The 15,234-nt window shown below is 43.3% G+C and overlaps 1 protein-coding gene across 1 annotated transcript in view; it reads right to left on the reverse strand.

Annotated features, from left to right (window-relative positions):
* Nucleotides 1-547: 547 nt before the first annotated feature.
* Nucleotides 548-15,234, reverse strand: part of atp2b4 (ATPase plasma membrane Ca2+ transporting 4) — a 48,543-nt gene continuing 33,856 nt past the window's right edge. The window contains 3 exon segments of the mRNA XM_030375859.1: nucleotides 548-5,538; nucleotides 7,521-7,755; nucleotides 13,292-13,474. Coding sequence (XP_030231719.1) covers nucleotides 5,534-5,538; nucleotides 7,521-7,755; nucleotides 13,292-13,474 — 423 coding nt within the window. The 3' untranslated portion in view covers nucleotides 548-5,533.

Raw genomic sequence — 15,234 nt, forward strand, 5'->3', positions numbered from 1 at the left:
CAATACAGGCCAGGACATGATACCTTTCCCACCACAGGCCACCTTACCCAATAAAGGCCAGTGCCGGCCATCATAGATTCTCGTACATTTTTGGAAGAGAGTCATGTGTTTGGGCTCTCAGTTGTTTGCAATCTGCAACCTGACCGCTAGATGCCACTAAATCATACAAACTGCACCTTTAAATTGTTCATATAATAAAATAGGTCCCCTCCATTTGACTCAACACCCAAACCAAAATCAATTATTTATGTATTAAGGTAAGCTACATAATGTCTTTGCAAAGCTTAGTCATAGCAGCATATCCTGTATCTTCTCTCCGTACTATAGCTCGGAGCAGACAGATTTCAATATTTTGGATATTTGTCAAAATCCCTTGACATAGGATTCTTACAATTCCAAAAAATGGTTTAATCTGTGGCTATACATTTCTGTGGGTTATTTCTAATTTTGGCGAGCCATCATGAGTTCAGTGCCTCCTTACCTCGTCCCATGGAGGAGGAGCCTGGAGGAGGAGGGGGCACCAGACAAAAGATTGCAGACGTCAGGGTTGCTGAATAAGATTACATTGTACTTTATTCATTGGCAAGAGTAAATGAATATTACAGCCTATAAATTAACATTCTTTATCGGCACACCAAAGACTAGTCGTCTGTGTTGCGCAGGAATCTACAGGACATGCTCAACATTGAGTTGACCCTCAGGTGCTTCAAATTTGATGGCTTTGAATATATCTACATATAGATATATATCCATATATAGTTATCTACATATAGATATATATCCATACATAGATATAAATATATAGTATCTTCAATTGCTTGATTATCATTATTTTGTTGTTCTGATGCATTCAAATGACATGACACTTAGACCAAAGCATTCCACATGATCATATATTACAAAAGAGTAAAGAAAATAGGTTAGTGCACACCTTATGCGCACACTTACACATATACAGAGTTGCACATGTATTGTGATTCCGTCAGTGCAAACTGAAATGATAAAATGATAACCAAACTGCCGTCCACTGAGACAGAGACAAGCACACGGCAGCACATGTTAGGAGGTCAAACACATGTTAGGACGTCAAGCCAAGGGTGCGGAGCTCAACAAATCAAATCATTATGTTGCATAGATTGAAGCAAACTGGAATAACAAGTTGACGCGTGACAACAGAGAAACACATTGGGGGACACTGAAGGAACACAGGATATGTTATATTGAAGACAGAAATAGTGGGTAAGGAAAGGACACACACTGAGGAAAAACAACTTCACCCAAGTTATATGTGGCGGAAGATCACTTTCTAACCGTAAACCAAACATGGCAGTTTCTCAGATGGGAAATGTTTGTTATCCTATACAAAAGATGTTGAAATCAAAGCCATGTTACTAAACGCTGTGGTGGAGGCATATGGAAGCAGAGGAAAGTAAAACCAGAATGAATGAGATGCATAATGTTTTATGAAATGACAACATGGAAACAAGCAAGTATTCCTTCCATTCTCCTCTCTCAACGTCTGCTCCTGAAGTCAGTTTCCGCCAAGTTAAATCAACAATTACACCAACCCCGATACAAAATATGGCAGTTTTAATAGGTTTTAAAGTCAGAGAAAATGTGCTTTTTTATGGCAACTATATCTCTAATATATGTTGTCTTCAATGTGTAATACTCCCAGGGTAAAATCAAAGAACAAAGCCAGCCTCGAAATGAAGTGGATTATTCTCTTGAGGACAAACCCAAATTAACCAATATAAAAAAAATAGACAAACTTAAAACAATCCTTTCCTCGAATTTTCTCTCCAAATCCTCAGAAGATCTCCCTACCTCAGTGGTCCGGATGTGCTAGTAGGATCTTTCTCAAGTCTCTAGCCCTTAATGTGTGATCAAGATGTCAGGTTCTTATGGACATGAACACAGGTAGCTGACACAGGTGTGAGGTGCGGGGTAACAACAGTGTTTTGTTACAGGAGCAAAAAATGAAATATTTTAAATAATATACTGTCTGAAAGAAGAGAAAATGTGTTGGAAAAACTTTTGCAATCATCTATTGATTGAATTGACAAATAGTATAATCAAATGTTTTGAAAGGCTTTAAATGAAAAGTAAATCTGAATATATGATTTCTGTAGAAATGCAGATGTCAATTTCAAACAACATGCATGTCAGTAAAAACATTGTGATGGTTTTGAAGTGATGAATTTGTGTCAAATTCAATTAATAAGAATAATCCCATGTCTTTCCAGTAATTCATCCATTGTCAATCTCTAAAGGGCATGTTTCAGTCAGACTTTCCTCAGTGTGTTCCACCTTGCAGTGCAAGTATATATGTTTACATTTAAGTCTGCATGTATGTTTGCATGTTAAGTGTGTACTGGGGTTATAAAAGTTGTTTTAAAGCGGGTCACATTTGGGACACTTCATTCCATACAAAAACATGCAGAACACTGAACACATATTGAGCAGTTAGCTTAATCCAAATGGAGTCTTTTTTCTTTTTCATACAGAGCGACTTTAGGCTACACTGAACACAACAATACCAATCACACCAGGTCCAACATATTGCTTTAAATAACCATGTTTTGTATATAGGTCTTGCATGCGACATAAATGCTATTATGTTTATATAAAAGTAACACCAGTGCCTAATATTTTGGATATTACCAAATACAGAAATGATTTGTTTTTTTTGTGCAAATAAAACTGAAGCTATTATAAATTCAGGAATCAGATTTGTGTAGATTGTTTATGGCTATGCAATAGAAATTTGGAAGTTTAGTTGTGATGTGCAATAACAGATCTTCGAAATCTAGATTTCTTTAGGTTTTACTATATGTCAAGTGAAATACAATGATAAAGTATTTTTGTGAGGATGTGATCCAGAAGTTAGCATTAGAGTTTTGCAGAGTCCTCCCCATTAGACTTACATGGGACCTGGGTGTCATGTTGTCAGTATTATGGGAAACAATGTTGCACAGGAGTGAGTGTCAGTCTGTAGAATGTGTCAAGCTAGCATCAGTGAGCCCAGAGACACAAGCCCCCATCACCTCAGTCACACACTTTTCTGCAACATCTGCCAAGCAACACAGTTTAAGTCAGCAGTGGGGATGGGTGGCTGAGACCTGGCCAGAAAGTAGCCATTAACAACATGCGACAAATGTAAAATCGAAATCTATATGAAGATTGGTAGTTATACAATGCAGACGGCCTGATCAATCTTAAAGCTAAGCTGGGGACCATGTCTTCTCCTTCACCGCTGCCTAGTTTTACATTATTTTGTGACACGCTACTATTAAAGTAAATTCTTTGTAGAAGCATGTTTTTGGCAAATTTGGCAGAAGATGATGGATAAACAAAGGATAAAATATCAACCATTTCCTTTGGAAAGGTGCATGTAAACCAAGCGTTGAGATGAGGACACCACGCTGAGGCAGCCAATAGTCTAGACCCACAGCACGAGTAACAGGTGAAGCCGTTATCCGCTCTGCTCTCTTCAAAAGGTTTCCTGGGTTAACAAGGAAAGCTGAAAACCTCTTCATGGTCGCCTGACAATATCCACCAGCTAAAGCCTCCTTTTGGTATCCCAAGGTAAAAAACTATATTGAATTGGACTATCATCAATTCATAATTATACAACCTCCACGTTTAAAACTCTGTTAAGGGGGGCTTCACTTCATATTTGTACAAATCCAATAAAGATTAAATAAAGCCCAGTTGACACCAGTTTGCTGATATCGCAGTAGCATGGTCACCAAGTAAACAAGTTGTCATCTCTTAGCCCAACATCACATGACGAGAAGATGAAGCATGGCAGAACTATAGAGAGGTGTAAAAGACATACGTCAAAACAGGTTCATTGATGTTGTGTGCGAACACCAGACTCACGCCTTTACATACGTATTCAAATCTCTAAAATATTAAAAAGTACTTAATATAAAAATACAGAAGATTTAAAAAAAATGGGAAAAGTTATGTTTTTTTATGAAAATCATGCAAGAAGATTGCCCATTAGGTTAAATAGAGCACATAAGACTCACACAAGGGCCGAAGGACTGATCAGAAGACGGGTGATCGTCACTGACATTACTTTATGTAAACATTGCAGAGGTCCTTTAAACCTAGTTCGGCAGTGACAACTGGAGCTGTACTCTTCCCCTCAGGGTTATGATGGGAGAGCAGGGGTCATGACAAAAGCAGAAAAATGAAGTCACAGACCACCTTTAAGATATGGCTCTGGGTGACACTTAGAAGCTGACAGTAAAGGAATCATTTCAAGATACTGTATCCCTACGGCTTTGTTTGTCTACGATTCAAACCGCAGCCCGCAGACAACAACGTAGGAGGATGGAAACACTCTTACGAGTGACTTGTTATTTGAAAAAATGACATATTTATATTGTACACAAGATGGATGTTGGTTGCATTAAACACTCAATAGCATTTCTAAAATCCAATCTAACAACCCTAACAATAAAAAGCTAAAAGCCCCCTCCCCCCTATACACACACAAGAGGGGCTAGGAATGGTAAAAATTAAAATATAAAACTCCACACTTAAAATAAAAATCTTCACACCAAAAAACAATACAAACACTAGAAATAAAGGGGCAAATCAAATGCTCCAACACCTACCCTATGCACCGACCCTAATGCAGAGAAGCCTATTAGTTCTACTTAGTCCGACAACACATTAAGAATAGTCCTGTCTTTGCAGAGAAAACTATAAATTATAAAAAGATGATAGGAATATTCTTGGGGACAATAGACAACGTTTGGACAGTTAGAAGCTATACACAATCCTTAGACATATTCGGTATTTTAAGCATCAGTCGACTCATCGGTTGGATAAGAAACCAATAGGGGTTTGTGCTGAAGAATCAAAGCCCGACGCGTTCTTCTTAAAGGATAAGCTCCAGTAGTGTCATTCCAGAGCATTGAGAAGTTGTACAACAAACAGACGTGCTTTTCTTCGGTACCAGACAAAAACTCGGACTGAATTAAAAACATAGGTCACCGGGATACCGATGGAAAAGGAACATTTAAAGGGGGCCCAGATGGACTCCAGGTAATGTGTTTGTGCGCGTGGGGCCCCAACAGCCTGTTGGCAGGGACGGGCAAGTGGGAGGACCGCTTCATGAGTTAGGTGAATGAATGAGAATCACCAGAGGTTAGGGGGACTTAAAGAGACCGATGATATAAAGACATGAGGGCTGAGCAAAAAAGGACATAGTGTATAAACAATATATATATATAGATATAGATATCTACATACATGTCTATAGATATATATCTACATCTATAGACATGTGTATAGATAAAGCCCAATCATGGAAGGTGAGAGTATGGTGGAGGGAGGCAGGTCCAGCTAGGGCCCGGTGATCTCGTCTCCCGTCTCCTGGATCGTGGGGATTGGGTCCTCGTTGTCCGAGGACAGCGACGCGAAGTCGGGGTGGGCCATGAAGCTGTGGATGGAGTTGCGTGATTCGGGGTTCTCTAGTCCCTCGTACAGGGAGCTCCGGAAGGCATTCACCACCTTAATCTGAGAGGTCAGAGAGAGGGAGAGAGAGGGAGAGGGGGGGGGGGGGGAAAGAGAGGGGGATTAGCGTGTGCTTGTGATGAGGTCTCTGGGCATAAGGGCGGATGAATGGAGGGGGGGGGGGGGGGGATCCACCTGGGAACAAATGGGTGTTATGGAGAGGATGCTTAATGGAAAAGGGTCATTTGGGCAAAAACATACCAATGTGCAAACAACAGCGACAACAACCACAGCAACAACAACAATCCAGTACACATTGCATGGAATGGATCAACTTGACATTCAACACGAGGATGCAACTTCCACTCAGGATGTAGGAGCACAACGCTACGTCACGCCACGACACGCCAGCACACGCATCATGCACACACGCCTTGCAGAGGGCTGAATGACATTAAATCATCTGCTGTCATAGTTCTCAAAACACTCAAATCAATATCATCCGACATATGACATTATCAGTTTAAGAATTAAAATCCTACTTTAAAATGTTCAGGATTCCACTCAAGGTCTGTCCCATTGAACTGCTATGCAATACGGATTATATTACCAGACAAATGCTTCATTTTTTGTCGTTATTTTGTATCATGACGAAATAGTCTTGAAGAAAAAAATACCAATGCAATTATGATTATATTGAATTATGCCCAAGCCCTACATACAATATTCTCATGCAACCAAGATGAGTGCTCAAAATAGACACAACACAAATGTATGGACTTGGAAGTACACTAAAGAGGTTCACACAAGCACAGCTCTGTTTGGAATACCAGAACCAAACGTGGTTCATCTCTTCTCTCTCTGCAGCTCTGTTCTCAGACTCTCTGTCCTCAGCTAGGAGAACGCAGCCTACGCTAGGATCCACAGACATATCCTCTATTCTTGGTTCTCTGCATTGGCAAGCGATTAAATCTAGAAACTAATTTTAATTCTAGAAATTATAGACACTCGGAAATAAGCTGAATTAAGGTGAACATTGCAGGTTGGATAGATTGTTTAAAATGGCTGCTCTGCTGAGCTGCATGGTGAACTATAACAAATATGTCGTCTTCAGAAGGTCATAGTCCATCAGCATGCATATGCGTTTGGCCAATTTGGGCAAATGCATGTGTAATAACTTGACACACTCCAATTCTGTACTGCAATGTGAGCTTCGTGAGAGTTAACATGGCCGTTTTATGATTTACTTAAGAGTATTACTCGGTCCTTATAATTATCTAGTCAATGTTTGGTTTGCCCTGCCCTGTTCTAGGCCCTAGTGCTAGTGCTAGGCCCTAGTGCTCGACCCGCTGTTCTAGTGCTAGGCCCTAGTGCTAGGCCCTAGTGCTCGACCCGCTGTTCTAGTGCTAGGCCCTAGTGCTCGACCCGCTGTTCTAGCACTAGGCCCTAGTGCTAGGCCCTAGTGCTAGGCCCTAGTGCTCGACCCGCTGTTCTAGTGCTAGGCCCTAGTGCTTGACCCGCTGTTCTAGTGCTAGGCCCTAGTGCTCGACCCGCTGTTCTAGCACTAGGCCCTAGTGCTCGACCCGCTGTTCTAGTGCTAGGCCCTAGTTTTAGGCCCTAGTGCTAGGCCCTAGTGCTAGGCCGCTGTTCTAACAAAGTCGACCACAGGGGGTCAGAGGAGAGGGGCACGTTCGGTTCAAGAGGGCAACAAGGTGAGTTTGAAGTGGAGCCGGGGAGTCCCACTTGGGGCATGAAGACTCTACAGGGAAGCAGATGTAGCAGGGAGCCGGATGCACAATGGGGGGGGGGGGGGGGGGGATGTTAGTAAATGAAGAACAAGCAGGAGCATGGATGGGGAATGAGGAAGGCAGTGTCATTACAACAGCCGTCCAGAACTCGCCCCTCACAAAGAAGGGAACGACTAAGCAGGCCATTAGGGGTTTATTCATGCAGCATTCAGCGGGGCCACGGTCACCACAGAGGAGGGGAGCAACACAGCAGACAGAGCAGAGGCCGGTTAGCCGGCCCTCAGGCCAGGCACTCACTGCCTGCCGAAGAGGAGGGAGCGGTAGTAGTAGTAGTAGTAGTAGTGGTGGGGAGAGGCAGCACCCCGCTCGGATAGGTCAGAGAGGAGGAGGAGGGGCTAAGCCCAACGTGGGAGGGGCTAGAGACAGATTTGGGCGGCGCAGAGTCGTTGTGCTGGCTGACGACGGAGGGCTGGCGGCGCAGTGCCCCCGGCACGGCCGCCTGGCCCGTCTGGAAGGTGTACACCACGTCCATCTACAGGAGGACACAGCCACAGCAGAGTTAGGAGCAGCAGAAGGTTAGTCTGAAGAGGAGCGCGCTTCGCTCCCGTCTGGAGAGAGCTCGTCTAGACCGAGGAGGAAGGAGGAGGAAGGCGGCGCTATGGATGTGGAAGAAAACAGGTCGGTCATTGGAGGAGAGCCGAGAGTATAGTCAGAGGGACAGAGAGTGGGGAAAGAGGCAGAGAAAACAACTGGAAGAACAAGCGGATTTTCTTTGAACTTATAAATGAACATAACATGAAACTTGTACTTTTATAAATATTATAAATATCTGTACTTCGACCAGTGAATAAAGTTGTGAATTTTTTTGCATTCAGGGAGGATTGAACATTGAAGCACTTCTTTTGCAATACAACATTTTTTCCAGAGCGGCAAATACGTTATCAACAACTAGTTTTCAATGTGCTCTTAAATTAAAAAGTCATGACAAACTCATGTTCATTAACACGATTTCTCAAGATCCGATTCTCTACATTACTGAGGGTGTCAGCCGGACTACAGTATCACTGAACAGCAGCAGATGATATCAAAGACTCTGTATTTGGAGGACTCAGTGGTAGCTATTGACAGCAGCAGCTGATATCAAAGACTCTGTATTGGGAGGATTGTGTGGTGGAGATATTGACAGCAGCAGGGGATATCAAAGACTCTCCTTTGGGAATTCTGTGCGGTAGAGTTATTGACAGCAGCAGCCAGGTGCAGGTGACATAACATCTCAGCCAGTTGAGCTTCACGCCTCTGAACAGATTTGACGTAGGAAGGGAAGTGGAGGCTGAGGCGGTGGATAAGGCCCCGCGAAGTCTGAGCCAGGGGCGACACGTGCCGCTTCCAATACCAGACTAAACTATTTAGAATACTGGTTACACCGCTACATAAACCCTGGACTTGCATTATGCATTGAATCTGTAAAGCAGATTGTATAAACAGTATATGTACATAATGAAGTGATGTTCTAATAAAAGTTTCAGTAAGGCTGAATCATCCATCTCAGAGACCTGGAGAACCCACTCAACTGCTCCTGCCTCGTCTGACTTGAATATCATAATCATCATCTTATACCGATGACATTTATTCAGCAAATTATACGTTGCTTGATTTGGATTTTTATAATTATTTTTTTAATTAGACCAACTAGGAAAATGTCATGTAGATTCAGATTGAAATTCAAAGGTTGTAGCTCTGTTGACTCTTACATAGGCGCAGATGGCACTGGGGACGGGGGGGACATGTCCCCCTCAGATTCATAGTGACCCCCCCCCACTCTGTCCCTACATAAACAAACATCGCCGCTAAGACATTAATTGTTTTTAATTAATGTTCCGTTAGTTAGACTACATAAGGCGAAAGACACTGCCGGTAAAACGGATGATTAATGTTCAGTTGTTAGACTAATTTACATGCAGCGCGCATTGAGAGCCCGGCGTTTGTGTGCTACGACTAATGGTGCGTTCCAGTTGTGCACGAATGTGCCCCCGTGAAGTCGGATCTCCAACTCGGAAAGTCTAATTAATCTCACCAGCCAGAAATAGAATTCATGCTATCTGCTACTCACGTAAACAGTAGTTACATGTTTGTTTGTTTGTTGTACGTTTGTGAGGCTGGGAAGCGCTGGGAGCACTCAGCTTTGGGGTTACGTTGTTCCGAGTTCCAAATTCCGACTTTCAGTGTAAATCGAACACACCATAAGGCACGACTCTCACTCCCCAGGGTCCTAAAGAGGAACTAGTAGCTCAGCTGCGCCTGTATCTGTTGCGGTGATCATTGTCTACTATGACAGAGCGGGTGCTTCAATGAAGAAACAAAATGAAGAAGCAAAAAACAATCAGAGTGTTTTTTCAAAAAACAAACAATGTAAGTAGGCTATGCCTGTTGCCTGTTGACTTTCCCAGATGTGGCAGCTAATCGTTTTGTAATGTTGAGTAGGAGCTAGTGACATTAATAAACGGCATTTGCTCTTACCTGAAGTAGGCTAAATGTAAAATAAAAGTATTTTCAGGCCGTGGGTGAATAGCTTTAATGTTTTTTCATTTTTAGTTATAATCGTATTTTAACTAGAAAAATTCCTAAAGAAATTAGGAGTGTGCCTGGCTCTGGCCACCTTGTCATTCTCTTTAGCTAGTTTGAAGACATGGTTGCGATCAACCATGACGCAAAAAAGACTCAATGGCATTGCTCTGTGCCATATTCACCAATTGAGGCTATAGACAGGCTGGACAGACAAGATATTGCCCAGCAGTATGTTCAGGGTAATGAAAGGAGGAGAGATGTTTTTGGGTCCTTCAGTGAGTCTGCTTAGACAGTAAATTTGTTTGGCTTTTTTTTCATTTATGTAAATATGTTGTTGTTTACACTTCTGAGTGTATACATAAATGTTTAAATAAAACATATTTTGCCCAGGGCATGAAGTTTTTGTGGATGATTGGCTTTCCAGACAAATAACAGTTTCATCATATATGGCTAGTGTTGATCAAGTAGGCCTTTGTTTAACAATGTTCACTGTTGTTTATCCATGATTTCAAATAAGAATTCTCCAATGGCTTTTTAGTGCAAACCATTGGCCCATAGGCTATTACGAAAGTAACTACTTGAGCGCTAATTAAAGCCCAAATTACACAAAAATAACGTATTGAGTTGAAATCATTTGCTGACAGCTTGGTCCCCCCCAGTTCAAAAATCCCATCTGCGCCCCTGGAATCTTACCATTTTTAAAAAGGTTGAGGTCTGAGGACGGCGTGACCCAGCAATGCTTTGCTGAGCCCTATGCTAGCAGGTATTAGCATCATGTTGCAATACTGAGAGTTTGAACAATACAACCCTAATTGTATCCATTATTGCATCAAAATATTACAGGAATGCCTCAATCTATAAATCTTTATCTACAAGCATGTGTATTGACAGCCTTCCTCTTGAAAAGCTATCGAAAATGACCTAAAAGTAGTGTAGGTCGCCAACAGGGCCCCTAGCAGACCTCCCAGGATGAACAGCCCACATCAAAGGGCCAGTATCAGCCTATGAGAGGCCCTGTGTTTAGGTGGACATTAAAGGGCCAGTATCAGCCAATGGAGGCTCTGTGTTTAGGTGGACACTAAAGGGCCAGTATCAGCCAATGAGAGGCTTAGAGGCTTATCGCCATAGAACCGCCCACAAAGCTACTTGCGTTTGGCGCTTCTCAATTACGTTTCAGACCGTTAAAATAGGGCCCTCTGTGTTTAGGGGGACATTAAAGAGGCAGTATCAGCCTATGCAAGGCTCTGTGTTTGATTGACATTGAAGAGGCATTATAACCTATGAGAGGCTCTGTATTTAAGTGGACATTAAGTATCAGCCTATGAGAGGCTATGTTTTTAGCGAGAGAGGGCGATATTATATGTCCCATGGCATGCTATTTTATGGATGTTTTAATATAAATATTAGTGTACTCCTAACACAGAATTTTAAGACGTTCCCGAATTTCAGCCGTGGTGCAGAATTACAGCCACTACGAGCCAGTCGCACATTGAGCTTTCCCCAAACGCGCCGTATCGGTGTCTCTAGCTTTACTGCAAATGAGGAGGAGAGAGGCGGGTCAAGGAGGAGGGTGTGGCCCTGAGCAGTTTGGGGCCACGGTACCATGTGCTCTCATGCGTTTACAGTGGATGTATCGCAATGGCGAGGCGCACACAGTCTTAGGCCTTGTTCAAATATTCTAGAACACTCTGGGTGCTCTGGCGGGAGTCCTGGAGCTCTATATCTAAATAATATCATATTATACATAGATACCACCTCGCGGCGGTGGTGCCCCGCAGCGGCGGGCAACAATCCCTTTCTCCTCCTTGTCGTGGTTCATGTACTTCAGGGAGTCAAAGCCAAAGTTCCTTTCCCCCAATTCCTTCTCAACCATGGCTGAGATAACCCCACTAAGAGTCTCATTGTGGAAATACCAGACGTCGTCAAAGAACGCCAACAATCGTAGCTCATCATCTCATTGGCGGGCCAAATTCTCTGGGCGTATGTCCCCTAATGATGTCATACGGGGAAAATTCCAAATCGGCACGTCTCAGCTTTGTTTTTCAAAGGCAAAGCAGGATACCTAGTGCTCGTTATACACCTAACGCCATTTCTAGCTCCTGGGGGATCATAGTCAGGCTAGGGGAACCTCATAAAGTGAGATTTTAATGCCATGGGACCTCTAAAGATAGGCCTATTAAAGTCCAAATTTATTTTAGGTTCAAAATAGGGTTGATTGCAAGATGATTTATTTGTTGAATATATAAATGTTTATGCCATGGGATCTTAAAAGAGACAGTATCAGGCTATGTTTTTTAGCGGGAGAGGGGGACAGCTGATGCAGGCACGCGTTACAGGGCATGTCCTAAAATACATCTGGCAGATATGCAAATTACTTTCGAGCAAGTGAAAGTTTTGACATGAAGTGCTACTTGTGTCATTTATTTTTCTTTAGTGTAAGATCAGCCAGGCATGCGATGGCACAATTAGAAAAGTCACAGCAATTACACACCAGAATTACAATAGATTGGGAGCGAGGCGCGGGTAGAAAGATAAAAAGCTAATTAACTTGCATCCCTTTGTTGGCTTCCTTAGCCCCACTCAGCCCACCCCCCCTCCATTGGCTCTCTTCAAAATAGTCTCTCTATACGTCTCATTGAAATATAAACTGCTGTCATTTTACACCTCAAAACCGGGAGTTCAGAGAAGACCAGTTGCAATGCACAGCGAGTCAGAACCTCCAAGAACCGCCTAGGTCGTACAAGAATCTACCAGAACCAACCAGGGCCTACCAGCTCTACCAGAGATTACCAGAGCGTACCAGAACCTACCAGAGCCAACCAGAATCGACCAGAGCGTATCAGAGCCTACAATAACCTACCAGAACTTACTAGAACCACCGACCATCACATAAAGCCGATGAGGGATGAATGTGGTTGGTTGCATGTGGGTTGGTGGGTGCTGCGTTTGTATGGGGGTGTGAGCAGTAGATTCAGATACTGGAGGCTGTTCTTCTCTGCACACGGCCCCGTTTACAGACGTGTACAGAGAGGAGCCTCACTGCTGCCTATGGAGTGATGCTACCAAGGAACCCACAAAGAAACAATGTTTCACAAAGATATACTTCACATAGGTATTGGATGTGGGTCCCTCCTTGACTATGCCACTATGTAGAACATCTTGGTTTCCAATTCAACAGTTTAGCAAAAACAACCTGTGGTCGTAAAGTCAACTGAAAATGGGCTTTAATAATCATTTGGGAAGATATTGGTTTGGAACTTCTTGTACGCCATTGAGATTCTGTCCCCATGTCTGGATTGGGGCGTACTGCAGTACTAATCCACCACTGCATCATAGTGTCTCAATAATATCAGCTCATTGATATTATTGAGACCAACCACTGGAATCAGAGCGATCCTGTCTGATCGTAACGAGGATCTGCAAACACAATATCGATCTTTCAGGGAAGATGAGCTGAAGGGCCCCAAGGGGAGGCCCAAGGGCCCGCAGGCGGTGCTGGGTACCTGGGTCTGGATGCGATTGAGGCCCCTGAACCAGAGGATCTGGCCCCTGCGGAGCTCCATCTCTGCGTGGTCGATCTCGTCGGTGCCCTCGTTCAGGCCCTCCTGCTGGATCTGCTCCTTGGTGCTGCTGTGGCCCGCCTCCATCAGGAACTTCAGGCGGTGCGTGGGGATGGCGGTGATCAGCTGGGAAGACACACGCACGCGTTTAGTACAAGCCCTGGGTGACGTAAGATGACGTCATCGTTTAGGACCTAATGATGGTCAAAGATGGCCCGGGAGCCGGCTTGATCTGCTGAGGCACATGTGTCCGCGCCATCCGCCCCCCACTCGTAGCACGCTGACATGGTCATAAGTTTATACAGTATATGACCGGGATTCGGCTGCTGGATCTGCTGACCCCTGACCCCATATATATCCATTAGCGATCCGACAGATGCTAATGGGAATGCTAATGAGTTGGTGTGTTTATGACTGCTAGGTCATTAGCTTGTGCGGGGTAATCATTCAAAAGTCCCTGGTGTACACTAACAGTCAGGTTGTTAACAAGCTGCCATTTTCACTTGAATATTTGCACACTGCACATTTGCATTTCAACCTGGGTTAGAAGGCCTCCGCAAGAACACCTCAAGAAATGTAATAACACACTAAGGGCCCAACTTTAGCGGTCTTAAACACAAGTGAGAAGCGCGAAACGGCAGTAGCTTTGTGGGCGGATCTCTGGCGCTGTTGCTATTATACCGGCGGATAAATAACTCTTGCGCCCCACGCAAATCTAAAATGGGTTGGTCTGAATACCCGTAGGTGTGTTTTGGGTGTAACGTGCAATAAACCAATGAGAGAGCCATCTCCCATCCCCTTTAAGAGCCATGAGCACATTTGAACCTGACGAGTTGATATTTTGACAGCGTGTTTGCAGTCTCTGATGAGACAGATGCATGACCACATGAATTTCAAACTTCTAATGGATCAGTTTATGGCCAAATAATATGGCCTAATTCACACATGGTATAGCGTTTCTTCTACAACTTCAGAAAGACTGAGTCGTCTTGAACATTTCTGTTGGTCTATAATATGCATGTGTCCCCCCATTAATATACATTACCATGGACTGTATAATGCGTTATGTGTTTAGTTTGCGTATGTTTAAACAGATGTTTTACGTTTTCTCACGATCAAATACTCATCAATCCTAAAAGTTATGGGCTTGTACATGATGTATGTGTCTAGAAATTATGGGTTTGCTGTACGGTGTTTGCAGATGCATGGTTTTAACGTGCAACTTCTTACCGCTGTATCTTTCCCAAATAATTGAACCAGCATTATATTACTCTAAGGCTGGGATTTAGCCTACTTTGCTCAAGTTTATTATTGTTATTATTTTAAAGCATGGCATAGCCTTCTACAGTGTTCATTCATGCAGCCCCTATGGATATATACTCAAGCGCAACTGCTTTATCGATCTGTAAGATAGCACCATGTATCAATTGAGCAGGAACACGCCTCTGCCTTTCGCCGACACGCCTCTCGGGGCACAAGTTTAGTGGCACGAGTTGACAGCGGGGGATATTTAGCTTTTTTGCAAACTAGGAACGATACATGCATCGTGCAGAAAGTAAATTGCGCTGGGTACATGATAGGGCCCCAAGGAATACTAAGGGTGACTGAAAGTTAACACAGACACACACACACAAATGTTAACACACACTAAGGAGTACTTAAGGTGAGAGTTTAAACACACCAATTAACACGCAATAAGGGGAAATAAGGATGACGGAAAGTTAACACACACACTTAGGGTGATGGAGTGTTAAAATACACTAGTTAACACACAATATCAGGAAGAGTGATAGAGTTTGTTCAAATGGCAACGTTTTCTAGGGTGCTTTAACAGCATGACACACACACACGCGTTTAGGAGTGAACGATAAACAGTCAGTAAAACA

This window comes from Gadus morhua, chromosome 13, assembly GCF_902167405.1.
Source record: "Gadus morhua chromosome 13, gadMor3.0, whole genome shotgun sequence".
NCBI classification, from domain to species: Eukaryota; Metazoa; Chordata; class Actinopteri; order Gadiformes; family Gadidae; genus Gadus; species Gadus morhua.